The 26,960-nt window shown below is 43.9% G+C and overlaps 1 protein-coding gene across 6 annotated transcripts in view; it reads right to left on the bottom strand.

Annotated features, from left to right (window-relative positions):
• Positions 1-3,117: 3,117 nt before the first annotated feature.
• Positions 3,118-26,960, bottom strand: part of SLCO5A1 (solute carrier organic anion transporter family member 5A1) — a 121,698-nt gene continuing 97,855 nt past the window's right edge. For all 6 annotated transcript variants that reach the window (XM_084787860.1, XM_084787855.1, XM_084787858.1 and 3 more), the window contains 4 exons: positions 15,494-15,653; positions 13,276-13,517; positions 10,948-11,012; positions 3,118-9,136 (listed from right to left, as the gene is read on the bottom strand). In XM_084787860.1, the coding sequence (XP_084643986.1) occupies positions 8,676-9,136; positions 10,948-11,012; positions 13,276-13,517; positions 15,494-15,653 (928 nt within the window). In that variant the 3' untranslated portion in view covers positions 3,118-8,675. The remainder of the gene's footprint in view (positions 9,137-10,947; positions 11,013-13,275; positions 13,518-15,493; positions 15,654-26,960) is intronic.

Genomic DNA, 26,960 nt, shown 5'->3' with positions numbered 1-26,960 from the left:
GAGGGCATCTCTCCTTCATCTGTGACACCACAATGCAGACAAGTTGCAGTGCCAGCTCTCCTGGGCTCACATCCATGGAGCTGACTCACCTACACACATACACACACACTACCACCAACAACATCAACAACAACACATACACCACCACTAGGGTCAGCTCTACTGTGCTGCCCAGGCAAGGGTGCAGGGCCTGCTCTCCCAAGTGCTGCATCAGGTGAGATGCAGGACCAGCTGTGCTCCCACCTGGCCTACTGTAGGCAGCAAGAGGTGAGGGTGGGGGAGGGTATCTCTCCCTAGCCCATGCTGTTGCTCAGGACAGTCAAGCTACAGAGCTAGCTCTCCCAAGCTCACACCCTCAACCCACTCATGTGCACCCCTGTCGTAAGAGTCAGCTCTACTGTGCTGCCCAGGCCAGGTGCATGGCCTCTTATTCCAAATGCTGCAGCAGAAGATGGGCAGGACCAGCTCTCCTGCTCTCATAATCCCAGGGCCGGGTTTCCCACCTGCCAAAGGTTTTCAGGGGGGCTGGGGCTGCTGTATCTCTCCCTTGTCCATGCCACAGCAGAGGAGATGAATAGTAGGGCCAGCTCTCAGGCTCATATTCTCAGGGCCCGCTCACCCACAACTCCCACATGTGGCCCTCTCTCCAGAGTACTGCAGCTGGCTAAGGGTGGTGTCAATTCCGCCCTCACACCCCCCAGGGCCAGCTCTCTCACAGTGCACAGGTGACAGAGCTGGGCCAGTTCTGTACAACTCTCAGACACCAACATGTTCCTGGGCAGCAGACCAGATCAGAGATGTACACTTGGCCTGTAGTGGTAACAGACCCCTGCTGCTGCAGAACCACAAACCCAGACCCCGGGGACAGCACAAGCCAGGACCCCACCACAGTCCCAGGTGGCATCACCACCACTCACATCAGGCTGATCCTCACTTCCCTTGAGTCTCCAGTTCTGCCTCTCTTCATTGTGCACACATCCTCCTGTTTCTCATTCTCTTCCATTTCTCCACCGCGTACTTGCTCTCTCAGGGTTGCTCAGGGTCTCTGAGAGTCTAGGGTCATCTCTGGAGTGGTTCCAGGAGTGCTACACTCAACTCAGGCAGGGATCATCTTGGGCATGGTCTGTCCTCCAAGGCCTGCGCAGCACCAGATTGGTGGGAATCTCAGGCTACCTTCCTGTCTGAGCCTTGTGGCACCCATCTGATGTTCATCTCAGACCTGCTCCCCACCCAGGCCTGCCCTAATGGCCTCAGACCTGCTCCATGCCCAGGCCTGCCCTAACGGCCCCATGTGAGGGGTGTCTCTCTTGGGGTTACTCCTGCCCAAGACCCATGGTCCCAGGTGGGGTTCTTTTAGTCTCTGGCTTGCTCCCTGCCCTAGGACTCTGTACAAGCTGATGCTGAGTCAGACTGGTGGTCATCTCAGGCACACTTTTTTCCAGGGAGTTTTAAGCTACTAATCTTTCAGATGTTCTGAGAACATCTGAGAACACAGGCAAGACATAGCCTCTCTCCTCTCTGGCACCTACTGACATACATGACACAGCAGCCACACCTGCAATGTCTCTAAGGGCAGTGCTCATTGCTTAAAGCGTGTGTGTGTGTGTGTGTGTGTGTGTGTGTGTGTGTGTGTGTGTGTGTGTGCGCGCGTGCATTCAGGTTACAGAAAATGTAAGCAATTGGGGAGGGATCCTATTGCCTCACTCTGCACACCCCATGGCCATTTTGAACAGCTGTTAAAATCTAGACTCGAACTGGTTCCACTCAGTCCTTGAACCAGCTTTGTTGTGCCTGTGGGGGGGGGGGGAGGGAGAGGGAAGGTGCAGATTCTGAACCTGAGAGTTTGGCAAGTCCCCCAGTATGTGGGCTCGGAAACCCAGTGGAAGACAAAATGCTTGGTCCCCAGTTCACATTTACTAGCTTACAAGGCGGCATCATTCGTTTGTGTGGGAATGATTTTCCTGGTGAATGTGCAATGGCAGGAAGGGAAGGACCTTCCCAGCCACACATATACTTACTCACACGCCAGCCACGCATGCACTTGGACCATTCTGACCCTTTCCGTGTGCCGTGAGGGGGGTCGGGGTGGGATTGGAAGTGGAACAATCGTCTTCTTTTTAGAAAGAGTGCTTACAGCAGACTAAATATATCCCCTCTGGGCCTCAGTCCATGACTCATGCCGCTATTTCTCGTTCACCCCCTTATGCCTCTCACCCAGGAGTCTCCAGTGCCTGTGCATCTGGAAAACGCTCATACGTCAGGAGAGGCATCTAAGGCCGGGATCCAGCTGGACCTGGAGGGCAGGGTGTTAAGTGTAACTGTGTGTCAGATGCTGAGACAGCTAGCACGTGCTGTCATTCGTCTGAGGAAGCTGGGGGGTTTGAGCTGGTAAAAAAAAAAAAGTAGAGCATCATATAGGGATGCAGAGAGGCTGGGAGGGGTGTGAGGCAGGGGAGGATGAAGAGAAGATGCTCAATGGGCACGAGGAACAGCTTCTAACCTTCTGCAGAAGAGCCGGGTACCTTTGGGAACCGCTCAGCACAGCCAACTCTGTAGTACCAATAGGCAGAAAATGTTGGCCTTTGCTTCCACCTTCTTTTCTGGAGGCGAAGAGGTTAGACTAAGCCATGAGACTAACTCGGACCAGTGACGCTTGTTACTTCCAGGTGAGGTGTCCTTCGGCCTCCTCTTGCCTTAACCTAGCAACTAAGAACAGCAGTAAAAGTTCCTCATGGTGCAGAAGGTGGGGTCTCTGTCCCTCCATCCCTGGGGGACTCTGCATGGCCCAGCCATCTGGACTTGCAGGGACACTAAGAATTAGATGTGTGTGCTATGACACCACGGAGAGGAATGGGTAAGGATTGTCTATCGAGTCATACTGAGGAAAGAGTTCAGCGGTCTAAAAGTCTGTTTTGAATGTGAACAAATGATAAACGTCCTAAAAGCATTCTCTTAGGAAGTTGATGAAAAATATGCTGCAGTGGGCTCTTTAACTGTAGCCACAATGCTTTCTATACACTTCATTCTGCTTCTAGATCCAGTCAGCAGAGGTGGTTTGTGGGTCACTCTGATGTCATTATTTCACGTCAAGCAGCAAGAAACCTAGAGACAACCTCATTTCAATTCAACACGCTTTATTTTTTTCAACCTTTTCCCCTTAATTTTCAATGATCAAGTATTCATGATGTTGTAAACCCAGGTTTATTATTCCTTTGACAATCAGTTTCATTAAACATAAAGAAATAAGTCATAATATACCCCTTACATTACGTTACCATAACAGGTCTCCAAATAAATATTGGTTCTAAAAAACCACAAAATCAAACTCTACGTAGTAACTCAAAGAAGCCTTTCATCATAAACATGCCTCTACAAAGAGACACTCAGACACACAGTGGACAGAGAGACAGATGTGTGCACACGTGCATGCACACACACACACACACACACACACACACAGAGAGAGAGAGAGAGAGAGAGAGAGAGAGAGAGAGAGAGAGAGAGAGAGAGAGAGATCCTAATGCCAGTTTGACACAATTTCACATTTCCTTACTCTAAAGTTAAAGGCTGGCCTTGGGCTTCATGCTTATAGATTAACATCTGTGGTTGGGGTAGAGGTATATATTTTAAGAAAAAAATGCCCACTGTCAAGTCTTACCCCTTAGTTTAGTTTAATACATCCTTACCATTAGTTAAGTTTTCAGTAACATTTGCTTCTTCACTTTCGACATGTATAGTAGATGGCCAGGAAAGATTATGGCATCAAACCCCAATGCTTAAAAACAGCTCACAGGGCTTGAAGCTCTCTGGAGAAGATATAAGATTATCTAAATATGTTTTTCTTTATCTCTCTGAAATTATTTTTAGCATTTGTTTATTCTTTCTAAACTACATATAAAAAGCACTGACTTTTCCATAGAAAAGTATTCTCCTGTTCACGTCTCATTTTTTGCAGCATAGTTTCTGGACTGTGAAAATGAGAGTCAAGGGGCTTGCTGTCTGGGAAAATCCCCAGGTTTCCAAACACGACACACATGCAGCCCCTTGTCACTGAAACACTGAATTCAGAGAGGAACACGCATCAATAAATACTTTAGCACCAGGGCATTTTATTCTTAACATTGCCAAAGCCAACAGCAGGAAAGCAAGCTGCTGGTCATATTTGACCCTCCTTAAGGCTGAGTAAAAATGAAGTGCATAATTAAACCTCTTCGGACAAACACAAATCTGGTTGCAATGCAATAGGAAGTCTCGGTCAGACAAAGCATCTTCTTTGCTTTAGACTGTACAGTAGATACGGACTACCAGTGAAGATGAGATGAGAGAAGAGAAAAATGACAAAGTGCGCCAGGCCACTAGCCTTCCTGTCAGCCACTCCCTTCCCTACTGTGGAAGAGAAAGCACAGACATGGGAAGACTACCCACAAGTCTGGAGGACAGAATTAGTGAGTCTGACTTCCAGAGGATTCTAGGGGTTACAGTGTCTGGTTTTTAACTGTTATTTAGAATACCCAGCATGCACCTATGCAGAGCAATTATCTTTACATTCTGCACTCTAGGACACACAAGCACATGTGTGCATGCGCGTGCATGCACACACACACACACACACACACACACACACACACACACACACACACACACAGAGAGTCACAAGGTATTATCAGCTAGCACCCTAGGCAAGCACTCGCCTTCTACAGAGCTCAATGGAAGAGTTCCCATGGGGGCTTCGGGCCCCTCTACACTATGCTGCTGCTGTTCCTTGGGGCACATAGGGTTCTACAAAGCAGCCTCAGAAAACAAAACAAACAAACAAACAAACATTCTGGCTATAAGTTCACAAAGACTGAGATCTGAAATTGTAGACTGAACAGCAATTTTGGATGGTTGGTGAAACAGGATTTCTGAGACCCTGCGGAGGCCTGCTCTAACAGCTCCGGCAGATGCTGGCTTCCCTGAGTGCAGTTTATTGTCACAGCCACTCCGGGTGGCAGATGGGGTTGCAGGCTTGGTATATATCTCCTGTGTTCTTTAGTTTCATTAAGAATCTAAAACTGACAGTTGTCTACAAGTTCGACAGTTGTCTACTGACAGGAGAGAGAAAAAATTAAAGAATACACCCAAAGCTCAGATACAACCAATCAGAGCTAACCTGATTTTTTTCCCCCCATAAAATTTCACTTCAGGAAATTCTGCTAAGGTCCTAATTAATACCAAAACTGAATGTGCTCTCAATTAAACTCAAACTATAAATAAACATTTGAGGTAAGTTATAATAAACTATTTTAATATTCTACTTGGCTACATAAATAAAATATAGTTGGAAAAAATCTAGCTAAACATAAAGTGTGGACGGCTCCCACAGGTATGTGCTATGCTTTTTCCTGTTTACACAAGGAAATGTCTCTATTTTCAAGAATGTCTCTATTCTTTAAAAACAAGAATGCATCCAAAGTGATATGTGCTAACCTATTTTACAGTGGACATTTTGCCTTTTTTTTTTTTTACTATGACTGTATTAGGTATTGTAAAAAGTGGACAACTTGAAGGACCTGTTTCAACCCCTGTGGCTGTTCCTCTGCACCATCCTAAATAATTAACCTTAAAACCTTCTGAGCCTCAGATCCAAATCTGTTTAAAACACAAACAAACCAACATACAAAAATCCACTCTAGGGAAGGCTGGGTGCCACTCAGGTGAGAACATGTGCTTAAGGTCGTATGCAAGGTCCGAAGCTCAATCCGGCACCACTGGAGAAAAATATGTTTGCACGTCCTTAAAAGAAAAAAAATGCAATGGGTGCCAAAGGCTGGGAAACTGCTCTGCAAATTGTCACACAGCAAATGCCAATCTGCCTCCTCACTTGCTCCTCTCTCCCCATCCCCCATGTGTTCCAAATGACTTTGAGTGTTTTCACACGTTAACTCCACCTTCAAGGAACAAGAACATCAGAGTAAGTAAGAAAACCAAAAGAATGTTCTCCAACACCCTCGTCTCTCAGCCCTTGGGAGTTTCTAAATCAATGAGCTGGGTATTACATTTGCATATTAAAGCCAAACAACACATTAATTTACAGAGATGATCCAAGAACAACTTGTCCCTTTGTCAAAACAAATCATTCAGAGCCTATGCACAGAAAGCAATTAAACTGTCTGCCAGGAGCTGTGACTACAAGTAACACAAACCAGTTTACTAGAAACAGAAGGCCTCTTCGCTATGTACAGTTGAATGGTGCTACCTACAAAATGGTCACTCACTGGCTATGCAAGATTCTGATGATGCTACCCGAAGCAAAAACACGTGGGGAGCAATGCTTAATTGTTACCCAGCCCAGAACGTCATTCCCTCATGTCTTTTATTACTTACTCTACATACGACACCAGCACACTAATGATACACCTGCTATTCATAATACTGAAAACTACTATTCACATACTGTAGCGCTCATCCCAGGCAGTTGTCTTTGAGCTCTGGCCTCAGCATCTCAAAGGACATCACGGGTTCAGTGAGTGGTATGAACGCATACACTAGTGCCCAGTCAGCAACTGCTCAACTGAACTCAAGGTAGAGAAAGGGACCAGAGGCTTTCTAATTACCCCTGGTGAGTCCATCAATCTTAGTACCAAAGCAGGCCCAACTCCACCGGAAGTCTTTCAGTAAAATATCCTAATCATCACAAAAGATTAAAAACTAAGAAAGCACCACCTCTACACAGCCTACACAGCTTAGCATCAACACCAAAGGAAACTATCCCTTCTAAAGGATTACGATCCCCACAGAGGGTAACCAGGGACGCTGAGCCCCTAGAGTACATCCTGGGCTAATCTGCACTACTTTATGAAAACCTCTCATGTTTGTTATGCTGGACAAAATCTGACACACAGTACTCACAGTCTTTCATAGCTCAGCATGCCCCCCACCTCCATGACAGCCAAGTCCAGGAGTCAAAGCAGTTACTGCCGCCTGAGTGCTGGCTCTATCTCTTATGGACACGACCCAGTCTAGTGGTGAATGCCTCCTCCACACACTGCATGCACCAAGAAAATCTCCTTGAAGAGGGGCCTTCCTACATAGACAGGAAACCAACCTATATCCAGGAACAGTCCCACGACTCCACCGGGGTGGCCTGCCAAGAACGTAGGTGTCTGAATCATGGCCCGTTCTGCCAGCGATCTCTCTCTTCCAGATGAGGAAACACTTCCTGAGTTTCCCTTACATAAAGGAGCTCCTGACAGAGAGGCTTCAACTGCATGGCCCATCGGACCTTTTGGTTCTGGTATAGCCAGAACCCATGAGTTGCCAAGTGTCAGGGCACAAAGGCTGTCAAGGGGCCTCTATCCTAAGAATCAGACAGAAGGCATCCTGAGTAGTGCCTAAGCCAAGGGATGATGCTGACCCAATGGACCCATGGTGCCTTTAGGAAGGGAGCTCTCAGAATCCCTGCAGGAAGGATGTAAGAGCAGGGACACCAGGGCGCCGTGAAATGACACAAGCCCTGAGAAAGCAGAATGCAGTATAGTAAGCTAGTTTGCTTTATCATTCTAAATACTTAACGGATGTGATCACATTCTGGGTTCAGCTGACAAATCTACCATCTCCTAGGCAGTGATTTTCATATCCCACGTACAGCTTTCCTGACTGAAGCAACCATGGCCATTTTCTACACAGAAAAAAAAATCAGTAGAGATTTGCCAGTATGTTGAAGATATAAGTGAAATTCTCCAGCTGGGACTCAATCTTACCTTGGGAATTTCTTTACCAACTACTTTGAATGTCAAGGTAGTAGGAACTTGTAGCTTCTTTTAGTGGGGCCCTTAAGAGTTGAAAGAGTTTTGACAGCCATTTCTTCAGATGAGAAAGCCATCATTTCCTTCCTTATATTACGGATCTCAAATTACAGTTTCTAGCCATATTGTTTAGCACACTAGTATTAAAGCCCCTTGTGAAAGAATACTGCAGTTTATATACTCAGCAGACTCTTGATCTGGAGTGAACAGACTAAGAGAAAATACGTCTTATGAAACTCGGTAGTCAGTCACTTCGTTGTGGTATACAGTTCTCTGAAGCATTTGACATGTTCTGCCTGATTGATAAGTCTGCTATGGCTTAAAAGGCTATGTATGAACAGTGCTTTCGGGAACATTCAGCTTGCATCTCTCAAAACCATATCTGCTTTACTCTCTAAAAGCCAAAGGGGCATACCACACTTTCATATCTCCAATCAGATTGCATAGTTGAGGTGAATTCAATTGTGCTTTGCAGCAGAACTCACAGTAGGTGTTTCACGTCTGAAACCCCTGACTTGGCAAACGCAGAGCCAGCCGAGGTCACCTCACCTCTGTGTGCAGCGGATGCTAGTGATATGTGTGGTCCTAGCCTTTCCCCGTGGTTAGCTATGGGCCTCGGGTGCCTACAGGGGAGCAGCGTGGGCACGAAATGAACCTAGCAGAAGTGACAACGGATCTAAGTAAGCTCCTCCCTGGAGAAAAGAGGGGAAAGGCTCTCAGTCTTGTTGAGGTATCCAGCCCTCAGCCAACAGTGGCTGTGTAGACTGAGTTTTGTTGGTTTGAGGATTGTGTCTGAGGAGGTTTACAAAAAGAAAAAGAAGGCACAGGTGTTTCTCAAGCCAACCAACAGAGCATGTCGTCTTCCTTTTCCAGGCTTCAAGAGGGACACTACAGAGCAGCATCAGGGCTCTCATCCAGCCCAGGGTCTGCAGAGGAACTTATTGCTTCTGAGAAAGGTCCAGGATATGTCTGTGTGGTGCCTGGGAATCCCTTTTGCAGGACAGTTTCTTCATGGAATTCCCCTTGGGTGCTGAAGGCGGGGCATGATGTAGTCCGGGCATATGTCTCAGCTTTGTTGGGCTGACCCACTAGCTCACTCACAGTGCTCAGCGGCAAGTCTCTGCGCCTCCGCCTCTGCAGTTCATCCTCTTTGTATTTGATGGAGTACCAGGCCAGGAAGATAAAAATAAAGCCGACAAATTTGAGGCCGGCCGCCAGACCGAAGTAGACAAAGCGAAATGACGTCACGTTGTACTCCCAGCAAGAGCCCTGCACTCCACACTCCTGCTGCCAGAGCATACAGGTGGTGTCAATCACGGCCCCAAAGTAAATCGGAGTAGGAATGTAAGCTGCAGGCAGGGGGAGAAAGAGAAACACAAAGATATAGCACACAGAGAAAACAGATTTGTAATCAGCAAGGTGCTTGTTTGCCTAATGCCAAGAGAAAGATTTTGGCTTATTTCAATCTTCTTAAAGACATTTTTCATCTAATCACAATCCACTCATGAAAATGAACCACAAAGACTTAACATCTTCCACTTGACATGTCTTAGTGCATTTTAGGCTTATAAAAATGGCTACTGCTTTCTGTCGGTACCAAGTTCTTACACTGGGCACTTTTGATGAAGTTTTCACAGTGAGACTTCAGTAGAGTCACCAAAAATGCCAAGACAAAATCCTCTTCAACTTAAAAGTGGATCTTGTTCCTCTTAAGTCAGGTTGGAGCAGGACAGAAAGACAGGGAAGGTAAAGGGCCATGAGACCGGAAAGAATCCTCTGACCCTGGAGCCTGGTCATGTCAAAGAACCCAGCTTCCTTCAGAAAGGAACAGAGCCAAAATAAGGGTTTTTTTTTCCTCTCTCTTTTTCAACTCAATAATCACTTTAATGGACAAATTCCTGTCACCTGAAAATATCTTTTTTAGCCAGGCAAATGGTTCACACCTGTAATCTCAACACTGGCAAAGAGAAGGCAGAGCATCACCCTAAGTAGGTACTTAGGGAATTCGAGGTCAGTGATTGCCACACACATAGCATGACCCAAGTCAACAATAAATAAATAAATAAATGCAAAATCCCCAAACAACATCAATTGTAGCACCTTTTAGTTTATGGCAAAAAACACAATTAACTGTGTACAATTATATCCGAACCCTCTTTAACCAGGATGCTTTTAACAAGGGAATCTTTTTTTTTTTTTAAACCTTCCAAGTCTTGTTGGCACCAAAAGACAAGCCACACCAGGGGCTTTTTCCTGCTAGACATTATTGAAAGTACTCAGCTTTGACCTCAGCAACCCACGCTCGCTGCCAAGGGAATTTTAGGGAATGTGAATGCCTCTGAAGAGAGGAAGGTGCCATTTAAAGATTAAAAGTGAATTAAAAGCAAACTAGTTCCCCCCCCCCCCCCCCGTCCCATGGACGGTGGTACTGACTAGTCAAGGGAAACAGTGGCTGAAGAAAATGGTGCACTGCCACCTAAGGGAATGTAAGCTTGAGGAAGGCAGCTGAAGGAACGTCAAAACTGATCAGGCAGCGAGTGCTCCTGGCAGCTTCAGGGTGCTCCCCACCAGGGTCCCCAGGCTCATGCAGTGCTGAGCTCCAGAACACTTTTCCTCCTTTCTGCTCACACCCACACACGGGGCTTTCCTTGGTGGTGTGAGAAGCCTCTGTGTATCTCTCTGACCTTCCTTTTTTGTATTTTAAGACCTTTGCCTCAGCAATGTCTACAGGTGTACACTTCAACCAGTCCAATAATATCACGCTAAAGCAGTAAGAAACTCAGAGTATCACAAGGGAAGTGCACCCCAGTTTCTCTCGCATTCATGTCAAACAAGAGACCTCAAAGGCAGGACAACAAACTCATTACAAATTTCGTGATTTTTGCTTCCTTACGGTATAAACCTCTGGGCGAATTTGTATACATTTGTATTCAGAGTCAAAAAGAAACTAATCTAAAAATCCATTTTCTTTTGTTTTGTCCAAGAAACTTTTAATTAAACTTTTAGTTCAAATTAAAAAAAAAAAAAAAGAGGAAGTGTTCTCTAAACCACAAACCTCTCAGATTCTACCACCAAGACTCAGCTTGTGTTTTTAGAGGACCATAGCATCTGCCTGCCACAAAGAGGAATTAAAGGCACACTTGGGAATTCAGGGACATACCAAGTGTTCTCAACAAAACAAACTGCATCCCCAGTGCAAAGGGCCTTTCCTCATCTTCCACAGACCTAAAGGGAGAAGAAGGAAAAAAAAAGGTTTAAAACAGCGGGGGGAAAAAAGCCTGTCAAATCAAGCCTGCCTTAGGCAGAAACATGAACTAAACAGACACTTTTCCAAAATATTAAACCATTAGACTTCACTAACGGTCACCAACCAAGATTCCCTTAGTAAGTCACAGGCTAATGATGTTTCCATCAGAGACTGATTAACTGTTTCTGTGTGAACAGGTAAGGGGAAAGGCTCTTGGCTGAACTATGAGGAACTCCTTTAAATGAGTGCCCCCAAATCCCTTCCAACTAAGGAAAAATGTAAAAATTTATCAAAAGCATTGCAGTCTCTTATTCTGTTTCTTTTTCTGTCAGAATGCTCCAGAGTTAAAGGAGTATTCATGAAAATCATTCTCATAACTCCTCCAAGATTGGGGGGGGGGGCAGTCAGGGGAAGGCATGGGCTGGCTAGTTTTATGTCAACTTGACACAAACTGGAATTATCTGGAAGGGGGAAATCTCGATTAAGAAAATGCTTCCATAAGATCTGGCTATAGGGCAGTTTCTTAATTAGTAATTAATGAGGGGAGGACCTATCCCACTGTGGGTGGGGCCACTCCCAGGCTGGTAGTTCTGTGTTCTGTAAGAAAGCAGGCTGAGCAAACCATGAAGGAGCAAGCCGATAAGCAGCACCCCTCAATGGCCTCTGCATCAGCTCCTGCCCCCAGGTTCCTGCCCTGTATGAGTTACTGTCCTGACTTCCTCCAGTGACGGACTATAATTTGGAAGTGTAAGCCAAATAAATCCTTTCCTCCGCAACTTGTTTTATGGACATAGTGTTTATCACAAGAGAAGTCCTAACTAAGACAAAGTAAAAACAGAAATTATAAGGCATTCGAACATGCACCCACATAAATAAAAAGCAAAAGAAAGAATCAGCTTCTCCGAGCCATGTTCTCCGTCTAAAATTAATTTTCTAAGTAATTTCCATCTGTCAGAAAGACAGGAATCTACTAATTTTGCAATTAGCAGAGATTTAAAGACCTCTCTTCAGAGATTTGGTGTTAGAAGCTAACTCATAAATTGCCGCGCTTGAAAGCTTCTGAAACCTGTAAAGTAAGGTGGCCTTTAGGTAGTCTACCTAACACTTGCTACAGAATTACCATGGGAAAAGAATGAGATGTCTCAGCTAAGTTCACTTACTAAAGGGCCACATAATTTTTACATGACGAAGTACGTTATGCTTTCTGTCTCACACACAGAGAATCTACGAGTGGGACGGGACATTTTTCCAGGCCTGGTGCCTTCGCTGTCTTTCCATCATATTAGCTATGGTCCTAGCAATTTGCCATCTCTTCATATCTCATGCCCTTTTCCCTTCCATTTGGGAAATGTCTATGTCAGTGTCCAGTGAGAAAGAAACCGGAGTGTGTGTGAGATCCAGGCTACCCACGCTCATCGAGCAGGATGCTCTGGCCAGCTGCCCAGTATTGCGGAGTTGGAAGAACAGGGAAGAAGAGCAAGGCTGGCATGCTGTCACTGCACAATCTCCCTGCTCCCTCTAACCCTCAGGGTGCTCGTCAGACGTCACCGCAATGTCCTTTCCTACCTCTGCCCACCACAGCCTTTAATGCAAGTAATAGCAAATTGATCTGAATGTAACGGACAAAAGTAGCTTCCATGATCTTTTCCTAAGAGGAGGAAAAAAACAAGATATGCAATACAGCAGTGAAAGCACAGCCTGACCAACTGAGAGCTCAGATTTCCAAGTCTATCCTGTCCTTGATTCAGCTCCAGGACTTTACACAATAGTAAAATTAACGAACTCAGCATTTTGAAATGCAAACCCAGCATAATTCCTCCGCTGATCCCAGACGTGCAGTATTAACTATCCATGGGGGCCGGAGATAATGCCCTTTGCAATATTTACGATCTAGCCACTCTGCCAATGTATTTCCGCCCTCCTGGAGGGTCTGGCTTCTTGAAGCTAACAAGGAGGGGGCTTTAAACTCATGATGTCTAACCTCACAGCACAAAGACTTCAGATACTAAAAGCACTGGAGAGAAAGTTTGATGAATAAGAAGAAGAGTGACCAGCTGAAAAAAAATCCCAGAATAGGCAATGTTTCCACTACCTTTTTCTCCCTGGTGTAAAAGCATTCCATTAAGCCCAGAAGGAAATGTGGGATTCCCTCCTGCACGCTACTCTTCCTGTCCCTTGTTTTGCTCAGGTTCTGCCCTCCTGGGATCTGCTCTCTACAGCACTTGCAGGCCCTGCTCTTACCTGAGTGTGACTATAATGGCTGATGGTTGAGCACAGGCTGTGATGAAGGTGACTATGAACAGGAAGACCAAGAAGGGGATGAGGGTGTTGCAGGTGCGTTTGCACTTCCCGGACACAGCGTAGCCGTTCTCATTCAGATAGGTCTTCACAATGACCACGCGGAGCTGGCTGCGCTGCCCCACCGTGGGCGGAGTGATCACCTGTCGGCTTTGGACGCACGTGCACTCTGTGTAGTTCCGAACCTGAGGAGGAGTAAATGGAGATAAGTTGTGTCCCAATCAAAAATAAAACCTGGTGTTGGAATATTGACAAAGGGAAATTTTTTAAAATGCTCAAAAATAACTACAGAGTTGTAAAGAATACAAAATATTTTCACACAAACACTTTGTTTCTTAATGGCAGTAAAGAGTCAACATCTGCCTTAATAATATCAAAACCTGCCAGTCAGGCTCTTTAAGCCTAAACTTCCCCAACAAGCTTCACACACTCAATCCTGTCACCTTTACGTGCTGCATGCTCATTTTAGTGTCATAAAAACACACAACTTTGGTTGCTGTTGAACTTGTTACAGAAACTCCTAAAACACCAGTTAAACTCCTGAAACAGAAGCAAGCTTGATTTTCATCTGTGCTCACCAGAGTGCCTACCACACGTCTGAGCACACAGTGAGTGCTAAAGCAAACAGCTTGTTAAATTCCTACCACAGCATGGTGGCTCCAAATGTGCAGAGTAGTACAGCCTAGGGATGATGACTTTGGTCCCAAGGATGATGACCTTCCCATCAGCTACTCCAGTTTAGTTTCCTTGCAGTCCCTTAACAGGCTGGTGACCTCCATGTGGATTAAGGCAATATCCATCACTTTAGTCTGTACTGTAGCCTCGGCCCAGTGTGCTGGACTCTGATAGACCCTGGCTGTCTAAAAACCCTCCCATGCCCAACGCCACTCAGTCATTTTTCCAAACCCATATCTATGAGTCCCTACTGATGTATGGCATGCTGTTAGAGGGCACTGAGGACAGAGGAACACAGAAGACCAAATCTTCTCTAGTAACTCCCCATACAGCTACTGAGCACAAGCACAGTGATGAAAACAAAACTCCCCTTGACGTCACTTACTTAGTACCAAAACAAGCTAACAGACATTAGACTGACCAATAAGTTTTTTTGTTTTTTGTTTTTTGTTGTTTTTTTGGTTTTTTGGTTTTTTTTTTTGCCACTTATGTTATCTACTTTTTAGATGGAAATTAGCTGGACTAGTTTTCATAGAGGCTGCTTAAAACATTAGTGAGAATAGGTTGGGGGGGATGGTGTTTGCCAGGCAGGACTTGCCATCTTTATAATAACACAGTGTCCTGAAGAGGTCTCACTCACTGTCATGCAACAGTGGCATCACTGTAAAGGAACAATCCCATGACCTCATAGGGTCACACTCCAGAGCTCACCAACTATGTCATAGGGGACCAGCAATAGTAATCTCCATTGTGTCCTCTGGTTTCAGAGTCAGGAAACAAAAACAGCACCCCTAAACTCAAGGTCAACTGTGGAGTCTCTAGAACCTCACAGAAGAAGCAAATGCATTTTAACCTTTAAATTAGGGCAATCGCCTCCTATCTGTTCTCATGCCAACAGCCAAATTGGGCTCGGTAAAGAATAGGGTAGAAGATAAAAACCTTTTCCCACAGTATTAAAGCCTATTTATAATTCACAGGGAAGAGAATGCTCAAAATAGACTATTCTTCAGCTGACAGAAATATCTTTACTCTGAAAGTTAGGTGGGGGGATTGAACCGATGGCTAGTCTTATGAAAAATGGGCATCAGCCATCTTCACAGACGCCACTAAGAGGGCCAGCCTCCACAGTCCCTCGTCTCTTTTTTCAGCACCAACTGTGGTCACCTTGACCTTCAAATCCATTACAAAGGCTCTGCCAGAGGAACAAATGAGAAGCTCAGAGTCCGAGCTTATCAGGTTTCCCTGAGTTGGCATGGACTGTGGAGTAGGAGCCAGCTGATGAGGACCAAAAACTCTACACCCCAATTCTTCCAGCACCCTTGACAAAAGTGATAGCCTCACATGATTTGCCTCTCATGGGGTGTTTTGCAGGGGTCCTTCGGGGGCTATTTGAGCCTCGTGAACAAGGAGGTGAAGTCATCTCAGGCACATGGGGATCCCATCTACTGGCTTTACAGTAGAAGAGGGACTTGTGGTGTCTACTCACCCCTGTGGTAAGGTTACCACTGTTAACACAGCCGGCCAGACACGGGTTGAAGTACGTGATCCCATCTGATCCACAGACTGGCTCGTATTCATGTATTTTACAGCCACAGTTCACATTGCAGCTTCCTGTCAGGTTCCTATGTGGCATGGTCAGAGAAGGTCTGAGAGAGAGAGAGAGAGAGAGAGAGAGAGAGAGAGAGAGAGAGAGAGAGAGAGAGAGAGAGAGAGATATCAAGCAAGGTTGGGAATAAAGCTAAAAAGAACATTCTTGAAAGCAAGTGATTGTCAGTTTTAGAGACAACATTACCATGTATCAAACTTATGATACCATGAAGTGGCTATCTTCTATAGTTATTTCCATTGATTTACAACAAAGTGTGTAAAGAAAAAATGTTTATTTTCATTACGAGAGATGAAACTGATTTAAAAATCAAATTGTCTGTGCTGCCTCAGCCTCAGCATCCACTTTGATTCAACAGATGATGTAGTGTCTGAGTCCAGTGACTTGAACCTTCATAGAACTCCTTGCTGGAAAACACTTGGCTGTGTCTTAAGAAGTCTAGGTCATGATTTATTTCACTTGATTTTATTTGATGCCTGCTGGGAATTAAACCCAAATTCACACATGCAAAGCATGAACTTTAGCGTTGAGCTGCACACTGACCTTTGTTTATTTTTAATTTATATATATACTTATATATGGGTCTGTGTGTGCTATTTTAGTATTTATAGGCACGACATAATTATCCAATCAGACTAATTAACATCTCTTTCATCTCAAACATTGAGTTTCTTAACTATAAAATAAAGAAAATACATTTCATTACTAAATCTTTAAGGTCATTGTGAACACATAGACACAAAACCCACCCATCAGCCACGGTTACCAGTGTAGGTTCTGCTCATCAAAGACTTGAACTGTTCTAGAATAACTTATCAAATGAATATAATAATTCTTAAAAACAAAAAACAAACAAACAAGAGGAAGTGATTTGAAAAGCTGACTGGTTAGGAATCCTATCACTAGTTTGACAGAAATAACCAAAGAAGAAAGATTAAGCAGAGATCACTAAAAATGCCCAAATACAATTCACAGTTACATATGCAGGCTTTGTTTCCACATCATGTCACAGTGCCTAATACTAAGAAATGATGAAATATGAAAACTCAAGGAAAATCCATTCAAACCATAAATATAAAGGGAAAAAGATGACATGTAAATTCACAGAGATAGAGAGAGGATATAAAACCGCAGTAAGAGAGGGGCAGGCATGTTCCAGGGGTCACAGAAGAATGAGAGAGACTCTAAAAAGCTCCAAATCAAGACAGTGTCACTTTTGTCACTTTGTCACCATTCTTATGCAATACTGTTCTTGAAGCTGAATAAGTCAGCAAGAGCAGACACTTCGCTCATCTGTCCCTTTATCCACCAGTCCACAAATAATTTGGGAATGTCAGGGTTTAGCTTCAGTGAGTATGTTAGTACAACTTATCCAACAGCACGCCCCACCCCAGTGCATGCGTTGCTCTACAAACTTAGCACGCATACGGCTTCTCAGGTTTGGTAATTCCACTTGGATGGAGAGCCACATCCAGAGAAGTACTCCCGAACAAAGCAAAAGCCAAATCAATCTGTTCTTCTTCCTGTCCCTCCACAGAAGAAACTCAGCTCAAGAAACAACCATGATGAGCTGGGCGGTAGTGGCGCATGCGTTTAATCCCAGTACTCAGGAGGCAGAGGCAGGTGGATCCCTGTAAGTTTGAGGCCAGCCTGGTCTACAGTGCGAGTCCAGGACAGCCAAGGTTACACAGAGAAACTCTGTCTCAATAAAACAAAAGAAAGAAAGAAAGAAAGAAAGAAAGAAAGAAAGAAAAGAAACAAGCATGATGTTTGTAAACTCTTGGTATCAAGACATCTTTTTTTTTTTACTTTATTAATTTATTCTTGTTACATCTCAATGGTTATCCCATCCCTTGTATCCTCCCATTCTTCCCTCCCTCCCATTTTCCCCTTATTCCCCTCCCCTATGACCGTTCCTGAGGGGGATTACCTCCTCCTGTATATGTTCATAGGTTATCAAGTCTCTTCTTGGTTTGAATACACCCCCACAATGATTGTCAACAAATGGTTCTCAAGAGGGACAGTTTTGTTTTCCCACCCAGGGGAGATTAGGCAATGTTGGGAGATAGTTTTGGTTGTCCTCACTAAAGGATGCTGTGGCCATCTGTTAGGTGTTACACAACCACACCTCCAAACACAGCACAGTGCTCAGGGCAGGTTCCACCTTCCACAAAAAAAGGACCACGGAGTCCAAATGTTCATGGTGTTGAAGATGAGACGTCAGAGCAATAAGCACACGCTGCAGAGGATGAAGTGGAGATTTAGAAGCCTGCTGCCATGTTAAGTATAGACGTGTGGATGTATGCAGCTTGTTTTAGATTTGCCTCAAAACCACTTCAAGAACTACACTTCAAGCCATGACAGGACAGACGAGCTTGTATCAGGCTGGGTGCTTAGTCACTAAAAATGGCAGACTTTAATAGCAGACCAACAGTTGTTATTGATGCTATTTAAAAGCTGCTTGGCATTTTCCTTCTTACAGCCTTCTCTGCCTTCATGTGTAACAGCCACACATTACAAATGCCTGTCACTAAGGAGACTGTCCACTCAGGAGAAACAGCCTTAAGCCAACACCAACGTATTTTTTTAGACATAGACAGGAACTTTCCTTTCTGGTCTTTCTTGTGTTACACTTGTTTTTCTCCTGGTCTCTATCTAAGTAAAATATTATAATAGTAAAAACTCTAAGAAAAATGATTCTCTACATATGCCTCCAGCCTCTGTAGGCACCCCACACATGTGACATGAACTCACATAAACACACACACACATTGGTGAGAATAAGTATTTTTAAATCCTAGAACTCAAATAGCAACAACAATAACAACAGCAGCAGCAATAGTAGCATTTTTAAAAATGAAAAAGTAGTTAAATTAAGGCAACAAATATAGTCATCACAAACGGAAGTAGGTATTCATAAGAGTCATCAAGAGGAAAGGTCACCATGGGATGAAAGAGAGGGTGCCAGCATGGCTCATCCTCTGCACAGGGCTGATTTGCAAACAGTCTTTTTTCTCTTCCTTATTGAAAATAGATTTTTTTTCTCAACTAATACATCTTGACTATGGTTTCCCCTCCCTCTAGTCCTCTTAGTTCCTTCCCACCCGCCCCGCCATCAGGACCCACTGCCTTTCTGTCTTTCATTAGAAAACAAGCAGGCTTCTCATCGACAATGATAAAAATAAAATAAATACTTTTAAAAAACTAACTTAACACATTAGAATAGGACAAAATAAACAGACGGAAACTGCCCATGAAAAGGTGCAAGAGACACATAAAGACACAGAGACCCACTCATTTTCACATTTAGGAATTCCATTAAAACACTAAACTGGAAGCCATAATATATACCCAAAGGACCTGTATGGTAAAAAGAAAGAAAGGACGAAATAAAAATTTAAAAGGAATAACTTTTAACTCACCAGAACACCCTGTTACTCTCATACAAGGCTCCGCCCCACTTGGCTTCTAGGGTGAGACAAAAGGGAGGTGTATGCAGCATAGTATGGTCATCCCCCAAACTGACTCCTCACAGTAGTGCAAGGGCTAATCTTAAAGCATGAAGAAACCCTTCACTTGTCAGGAGCAAAGGCCTGATGGGGACGGAAGGTGCACAAGACTACATAGGGCACATTGCACTTATCAGCACAAAGAGACCATCTACCATCTTTCAAAACGGAAAGGTTCCAGATGAGGCAGCCTGCTAAATGCACCGCTCCTGTTAACTCATGAGTCTGTGCAGGTGAACCTCACTGTTGTTTTTGAGTTTGCGTCTCTTGCAGTCCTGAGCTTAGGCTTACTATGGAGCTTCGGGTGACACCCTGAACTCCTGATCCTCCTGTTTCCACCTCCCACGCACTGGGATTAGACACGCACTGTCTCTGTGCCCAGTGAGTCAGTGTCAGTTAATTTCGAGTGATGTACGGGACTTTGCTATCAAATAGTTTATGATTGGACGCTCCAAACTGCTAACATGAGCTAGAAAAATGGAAGAGGTCTCCGAAATTACGTAGCAATGTTGCTGATCTGCCTGGCAGTCACCAAGCGTGTCCTTAGGAAAACCAGCCCAAAAGAGTCAATAGCAAAATAAATAAATGGTTGGAGAGATGGCTCAGAGGTTAGGGGCACTGACTGCCCTTCCAGAGGTCCTGAGTTCAATTCCCAGCAACCACATGGTGGCTCACAACCATCTATGATGGGATCTGATGCCCTCTTCTGGCCTGCAGGTGTACGTGCAGACAGAACACTGTATAAATAATAATAAATAAATAAATCTTAAAAATAAATAAATAAATAGATAGATAGATAGATATAAATGTAGAATAACCACTGGCCAATCTTTATCAATCAATGCCTAAGAAACGATGTTTTTTTTTAAGTGATATATAATAGCAAAGCAGGTCGTTGCCTAATATGAATTAAAACAAACCCCTGCCACAAGTGTGTACCTAGGAGCACAGTTCTGCTCAACACATCACACTCACACCAACACTTGTATCTTAGCAGCCTACCTCAAGATCTGAAGACCACTAGGCCTTGTTCATGTAGGTGGCACCTCACGGTCTCCACATAACTCAAAGAGGAGATCCTAAACATTCTTTCACCATAAGTTTGTCCCATTAGAATATAAAGGTAGGAATCTAGGTATATTGCACTCAAATCACGTGAATTTAAGGAGCATAATTAACGCAGAAAAAAAATTTCTCTGAAGAAAAGAACACTCAAAAAGTAAGGGAAATGTTCTCACTACCTGTCTTTATCTCTATCTATCTGTCTATTAATTGCTTCATCGTTTCAATTTGTGTTAGTCTTCAAGAAAACTTCAATGTTTCCTTCAATTCCACATAATTTTTGGTGCCATAGTAAAATCCATCTTTGGATACGTAAAGCTATACAACTTCCGGTTAAAAATTCTTATCTGTCATCTCATCATTTAAAATCAACATCATCAAAGTTCTACTTTTCTCAATGTATTTGCAGTGAAGGGAGTGTATAAGTTACTCATCTGTCCCTCGTGAGAACTGGTCTTACTATTGCTTTTACACAAGGAGCTTTGAGACAGCTGTTGGGGACAATAGGCCATATGGCCAATGTTCAGCCATCTTGTCAGAGTCTGCACCTTTAAGTCTCCATCTTTCCCAGAGCTTGCCTTTCACCAGAAACTAGCTGACCCTGTTGTGGGTCAGCAGTTAGACTAAAGACAGATAGAGATGGAGCAACCCTGTTATGGTTTAGCAGTTAGACTAGACAAAGAGGGAGCCAGATACCCTGTGTGGCAGGACATTATGACCCTGCCTGGAATTCCCTCTGTTTTGAAAAAAGCCTGCGGCTAGGTTGCTATAGCAATATGCTTCCCTGCCTTCTGACTTATAAAAGCTGCTGCCTGACTAATAAAGTTTGAGAGTTTGATCAGTCAGACTTGCTCTCCTTTGTGTCTTGCATTTTCAACAGGTGAACTTCCTCTTAAGTTTTAGTCGAACCCCGCAGGCTGGGGCAGACAGCCACACAACTAGAAGGAAAAGGAATAAATCTAAGTCCACTGTTACCATCACTGCGTTCCCCCTTCACTCCTGCTAGCAGGTCAGTGCTGTGTAACTGTCCCCAGATCTAGGTCTTTGAGAATGAGTTGACTTTCCTTATAAAGATCTAATCCCACTTCACTTGCTGCTCAACTTCCAAAAACCCAACGTATTAAAATAAGAAAGGTCCACATTTAATTGCATCTTCAAATCCACAAACACTGTGAACTTCAGATGTTGCTGCTGCTAAACCAAGATTGAAGTATCCCTATTACAGGGCGGTCCTGTCCAATTCTCATGGCCACAAACCGAAACCTGTCATTTCTCAGACAGTTGGCAGCTCAAGAAGTCACCTGTGGAAAAAGTTTCACTCAATCACTGACGTCAGAAGAAGACACCTTGAAGATATCCTAGTAGATTTAACTGTAAGCGCAGAGATGACGCCTGATAGATGAAAGAAATAAAGCTGCTGCTAATAACTGATGTGTCAAGAGACAGCGCTGGTTGGAAATTCAGTTAGCCATTAGATTTAAATCAACTTTTAAAAGTTATTTGAAGGCAGAGGGGACAGAGAGGCAGGCAGTCTCTCTATTGAAATGTGTTTCTTTAAAGTCTTACTTAAGTCATGACTCTCATGATAAATGCCAACAATTTGACTACAAGATGATTAAGACACAAGTCACTGGCCACAGGAGGAAGCCAAACGCATTAATTAATTAAACTTCAGAGAAAACATGGGTGTTGGGAATGTAATTGCTTGAACTGAAAATGTATCAGGCTATCAGCTATAGCTCCTGGGATCTTTTCAGGTGGAAACACATCAACTTCTTGAATCTGAATTTCCTTTACATTTTATTTTGACTGTTATGGTTAGAACACCTCAACAGATCTAATTGCTGAACGTGACGGGTGGTGGTCATTGGGCTAAACCCTCAGGCCATCATTTAAAATGTTAGGTGTCCTTTTCCTTATTTATCACTTTACTGACTTCATAGGATTAAACATTACAATGTGGGCAGTGCACAGTGGCACACCTCTTTAATCCTAGCACCGGGTAGGCAGAGGTGAGCAGTTCCTCTGTGAGTTCAAGGGCAGCCTGGTCTACAGAGTGGATTTTAGACCAGCCAAGGATATACAGAGAAACCCCATCTTTCAAAAGGGAAGATGTATAAGTCTTAATAACAGGTAGAAAACTAAAGTTACTAAAGTAGGCAGCCATGCACCATTAGGCAGGTTGTACACCGAGAACGAAAACCCAGCCACGGCAATATGGATCTCCCTTTACCTACACTCTGAAAGGGGCATGCCAGAGAGGCCTTGCCACTCAAAACTGTTCATTCTAATCCATTCTTAGAGTATCTTTCTAGGAACAGGTGGAAAGCCAGAGAAATTATGCATGAAAACTAAAGATTTCTTTCTCTAAATTCCGAAATGTCACCGAAATCAGTTTGCAAACATGCTAGAACACATGGGTCCCTGCTGCAGTGTCCCAGACTCCTAGATAGGATGATCACTCTCAATGGTCACAGTCAGATAAGGGGTACCAGAAATCGTGGATTGAGACAACTCATAGGAGGCAGAGGCAGGCAGATTGCTGTGAGTTCAAGGCCAGCCTGGTCTACAAAGTGAGTCCAGGAGAGTCAAGGCTACACAAAGAAACCCTGTCTCAAAACAAAACATACACATGCACATACATACTTTGTTTTTCAAGACAGGGTTTCTCTCTGTAGGCCTAGCTGTCCTGGAACTCCCTCTGTAGACCAAGCTGGCTTTGAACCTGCTTCTGCCTCCCCAGTGCTGAGATTTAAGTCCTGTGCCACCACAGCCTGCCTCTAAGATGCATATTTATATGGGTTTCTAATGAGGTCCAGCAACACTGAGTAGCATTCCCGTGCACAGGCAGAGCCTGGCATCTACTTGCATTCTAGAAGAATGGATGGGGTTGCTTTGCATGATCTCAAGGGACGGGAATAGAGACAAAAAGAAACAGATGCCAAGTACTTGGCGAATCTTAAATAATCTTCATAATAAAAACAATTTAGCTATTTCTTTAACAATAGCTGAATGCTGTAAGCTAGGGACTGGAAACAGAAAAGGTGATGTCTCGCTCTCTCCCTTCCGTGTTACTTTAATTTTTTAACATGCTGAGATTGACATTTTCATCAGTTTTACACAGGGGGAAGCCAAGATACAATAGTAGATCATTTGTGTATGTGCTGGGGGGTGGGGGAGGGAGTCACACAGCTAGAAAACAATGAAGCCAATGCTTGCCTTTGAGAATAATAATTGATTTAGACAAGGTGACTTGTGTGGAAAGGGATGTAGGAACCTCATTTTCACACTAGCATGGAGCTGTTTGCCTGCAAAGAAAAGCAAAACTAAGATAAGATTTAAAAGACTTGAGGAAAGGGATTAAAAAGCAAAAGAGGAACCATAGTTATGAGTTTGGGTAAGGAAACCGACCATGGCTAGGAAAATGGATTGCTCAGCAAATATGAGGGCCTGCTAAGGTTGGAACTCATAAATTTATTATGGAGCCAATCAGCACAATTACATAATTTCCTCTGGCAATGCTAGCGGTCCAGAAGCAGTTGATTCGGGGTTGGCAGGACAGAATGGCATTAAGCAAGGGCTGTAAAAGACTTGAGGGAACCTGTAGTTCCAAGGCAGGTAAGATGCACAGTCTGGCTTCCGCACTTTTTTCTTTGGGCAGGAGTTCAAGACAGGCTTTCTCTGTATAATCTTGGCTTCTCTGCCCTCACTTTATAGACCAGGCTGGCCTTGAACTCACAGCAATTCATCTGCCTCTGCCTCTCTGAGTGCTGAGATAAAAGGCATGCCACCACCACACCCCACTGCTTCCAGACTTTTCAAAAATACATTTAAAATAAAAGTGGCCTGAGATTAAAAAAAAAAAAAAAGGAATAAAGCCATGTAATATTGAAGAAATAGAGTGACAGCACAGTACATGAGAATTGCAAAAAGACAGCCATGACTTTATTGTCAAAGATGGTGCCTCAGCAGACCAAGTGCCAGCCTGTCTAAAAGAATTTCTATAAGACTCTAAGTTCAAAGCTCTAAGTGAGACACACTGGGAGCAAACTGATTTGTGGAAGGGAACACAATGGACGCCCCAGATGAGCCATGGATGGGCCCTTCCTCTCTCATCTGTATTCTTACCCCCAGCTCCAATTCAGAACTCACAAAATCATCAGAAAGCTCTGAGAAAAACTACATGAAATTGCAGAAGACAAATATTTTTACTGTAGATGTTGATGACCCAGACTAACTCTTTCCTTCTTATATGAGGATGACACACAAAGCAGGCATACCCTGAGAGATGCCCGCCTGAGTGCAGTCAGCCTGGAAAGACCTTTGTAAGTAAACAGGGGGAAGAACCTTCAAAAGCAAATGATAAGATGTGAGACACAGAAGCAGTGGGGGTAAAATCCTAACTGTTAAATACAAAAAGATCTAGGGAGACCTTAATCCCTAAAACACAGAATGCGAAGAAAAGGTGGCAATCAAAATTGCCATCAAAAAACTTTTTAAATTATGTAAAGAATTGAAGGCAAGGCTTTTGAAACAAGCTCTCAAAGCAAAATGTACAAGTTTATGAAATATGACAGAGCAAGTTACCACACAGAAATCCATCCCATAAGCTCCAGCAGAAGAATAACACATGCCTTGGGGGTCACAGGGAAAACGAAGAGGCTGTGCAGGTTTGAATAAGAATGACCCCCATATGGGGCTGGAGAGACGGCTCAGAGGTTAAGAACACCAGCTGCTCTTCCAGAGGTCCTGAGTTCAATTCCCAGCAACCACATGGTGGCTCACAACCATCTATAATGAGAATCTGGTGCCCTCTTCTAGCCTGCAGGTGTGCATGCAGGCAGAACATTGTATGCATAATAATAAACGAATGAATCTTTAAAAAACAAAAGAGTGAGTTTCACAAGTTAAAAAAAAGAAAGAAAGACCCCCATAGGCTCATTTACTTGAGTGCTTAATCAAAGATGTGACACTTTTGAAAGGATTAGAAGGATTAAGAGGTACAGTCTTGTTGGAGGACATGTGTCATGGGGGTGGGCTTTAAGGTCTCAAAAGCATATGCCAAGCTCAGAAGCTCAGAAGCTCAGTCTCTCTCCCTCTCCCTCTCCCTCTCCCTCTCCCTCTCCCTCCCCCTCTCCCACCCCCTCTCTCTCTCTCCCTTCCCCCCCCCCTGCTTATGGATGAGGATGTTATTCTCAGCTACTGTTCCAGTGTCTGTCTGCAGGTTTCCACCATGATGACAAAGGACTAAAACTTTGAAACTTTAAGCAACCCTCCAATTAAATGCTTTCTCTTATAACAGTTGCTTGTCATGACATTTCTTCACAGCAATAGAACAGTAGCTAAGACAGAAGTTGGTATTGTGGAGTGGGATATTGCTATGACAGGCCTCACCATGTTGTTTGTTGTAGGAATATGAAAGTCTTTGGAATTTAGACTAAAAAAGCAGTTGAACATTTTAAACAGGACTTTCTGGGCCATCCTAGTAAGAACATAGATGATAGTGGTGCTGAGAACAATGGAGATTATAATGGCCCAGCTGAAAGGGGGAAGAATATTAGTTAGTGGCCAAGATGATTCTTGTGATATTTTGGAGAAAAGTGCAGCTGCTTTTTAACCTTTGTCTAAAAATTTTTTTCTGAGGGTAAATTGAAGAGTTTGAGATTAATGGCATTGGCAGACATTTCAAAACAGCCTAATATTGACTCTGTCTTGTGGCTATTCCTGGTCACTCTTATGCAACTCTGTAATGAAAAGGAACAAGCTTAGCAAGGAAAAATGCAAAATGTACAGTTTGAGGGGAAAAAGGAGCACCAGGGAGTATAATATAGAAGACCAAATTCCAGTGCTCAAGGAAATAATAAGCTTTTTTTAAAAAAGCTTGGTGCTAAATGGAATAAAGGAAGTGGTAATTCCACAGCAAGACCCCACCATCTAAGCTTCCAACTTGTAAAAAGGAATTAAAGAAAAGTGTAAGTGGTGAAGAAAACCATCAGTAAAAGAAAATTGATACAACTGTAGTTGAACAAGGTGGCCAAATTCCAGCCCCATCAAGCAACATAACATGGCAGCTTCAGGCATGTGGGTCTGGCTTTAGAGTTAATGATATGAGACAGGGGTTGTAGAGTCTCCCCTCCATGGCTAAGGGAAGATGTTGAGACCAGGCATGTATCAGGGGTGTCCCTGTACGGAGGCCCAGAGGGGCCACTCCATGAAGCTGTGAAAGTGAAGCCTGGATTGTATTGGAGATCTCAAGATGATGGAGATACCAGAGTTGTGGAAAACCTGCCCAGGAGAGCTGCAGGCTGCATGTGGAACAAGCCCAAGAGAGAAAAGCATGTTTCAGGAAACATAGCTGAGCGGAGTTGGAGATCTGAAGAATCCTTTGACATCAGATCAGACACAGAGATGTAGAATTTGGAGTCAGTCCTGCCTGTATTTGGACTTGTGTTGGTCCAGTATTTCCTCGCTAGGTTTCTTGTCCTTCCTTTCAGAATGATAATGTGTATCCTGTGCCATTGTATGTTGCAATTATGTGATCTGCTTTTTGATTTTGATTTTACATGAGATTGAAGATAAGAAATCGACATGATAGCCGGGTGTGGTGGTTCACACCTTTAATCCCAGCACTTGGGAGGCAGAGGTAGCCTGGTCTACAAAGTGAGTATAGGACAGCCAATGCTACACAGAGAAACCCTGTCTTGGAAAAAAAAAACCCCAAGCAAACAAAAAAAGAAATTGCCATGAATCTCAGAAGAGACTTTGAACTTTTAAAC

Source organism: Acomys minous (genome assembly GCF_964271855.1).
Source record: "Acomys minous genome assembly, chromosome: 1".
In the NCBI taxonomy this organism is placed as follows: Eukaryota; Metazoa; Chordata; class Mammalia; order Rodentia; family Muridae; genus Acomys; species Acomys minous.
Note: the sequence above shows the minus strand (reverse complement) of the source record. Positions and strands in the feature narration are given on the sequence as shown.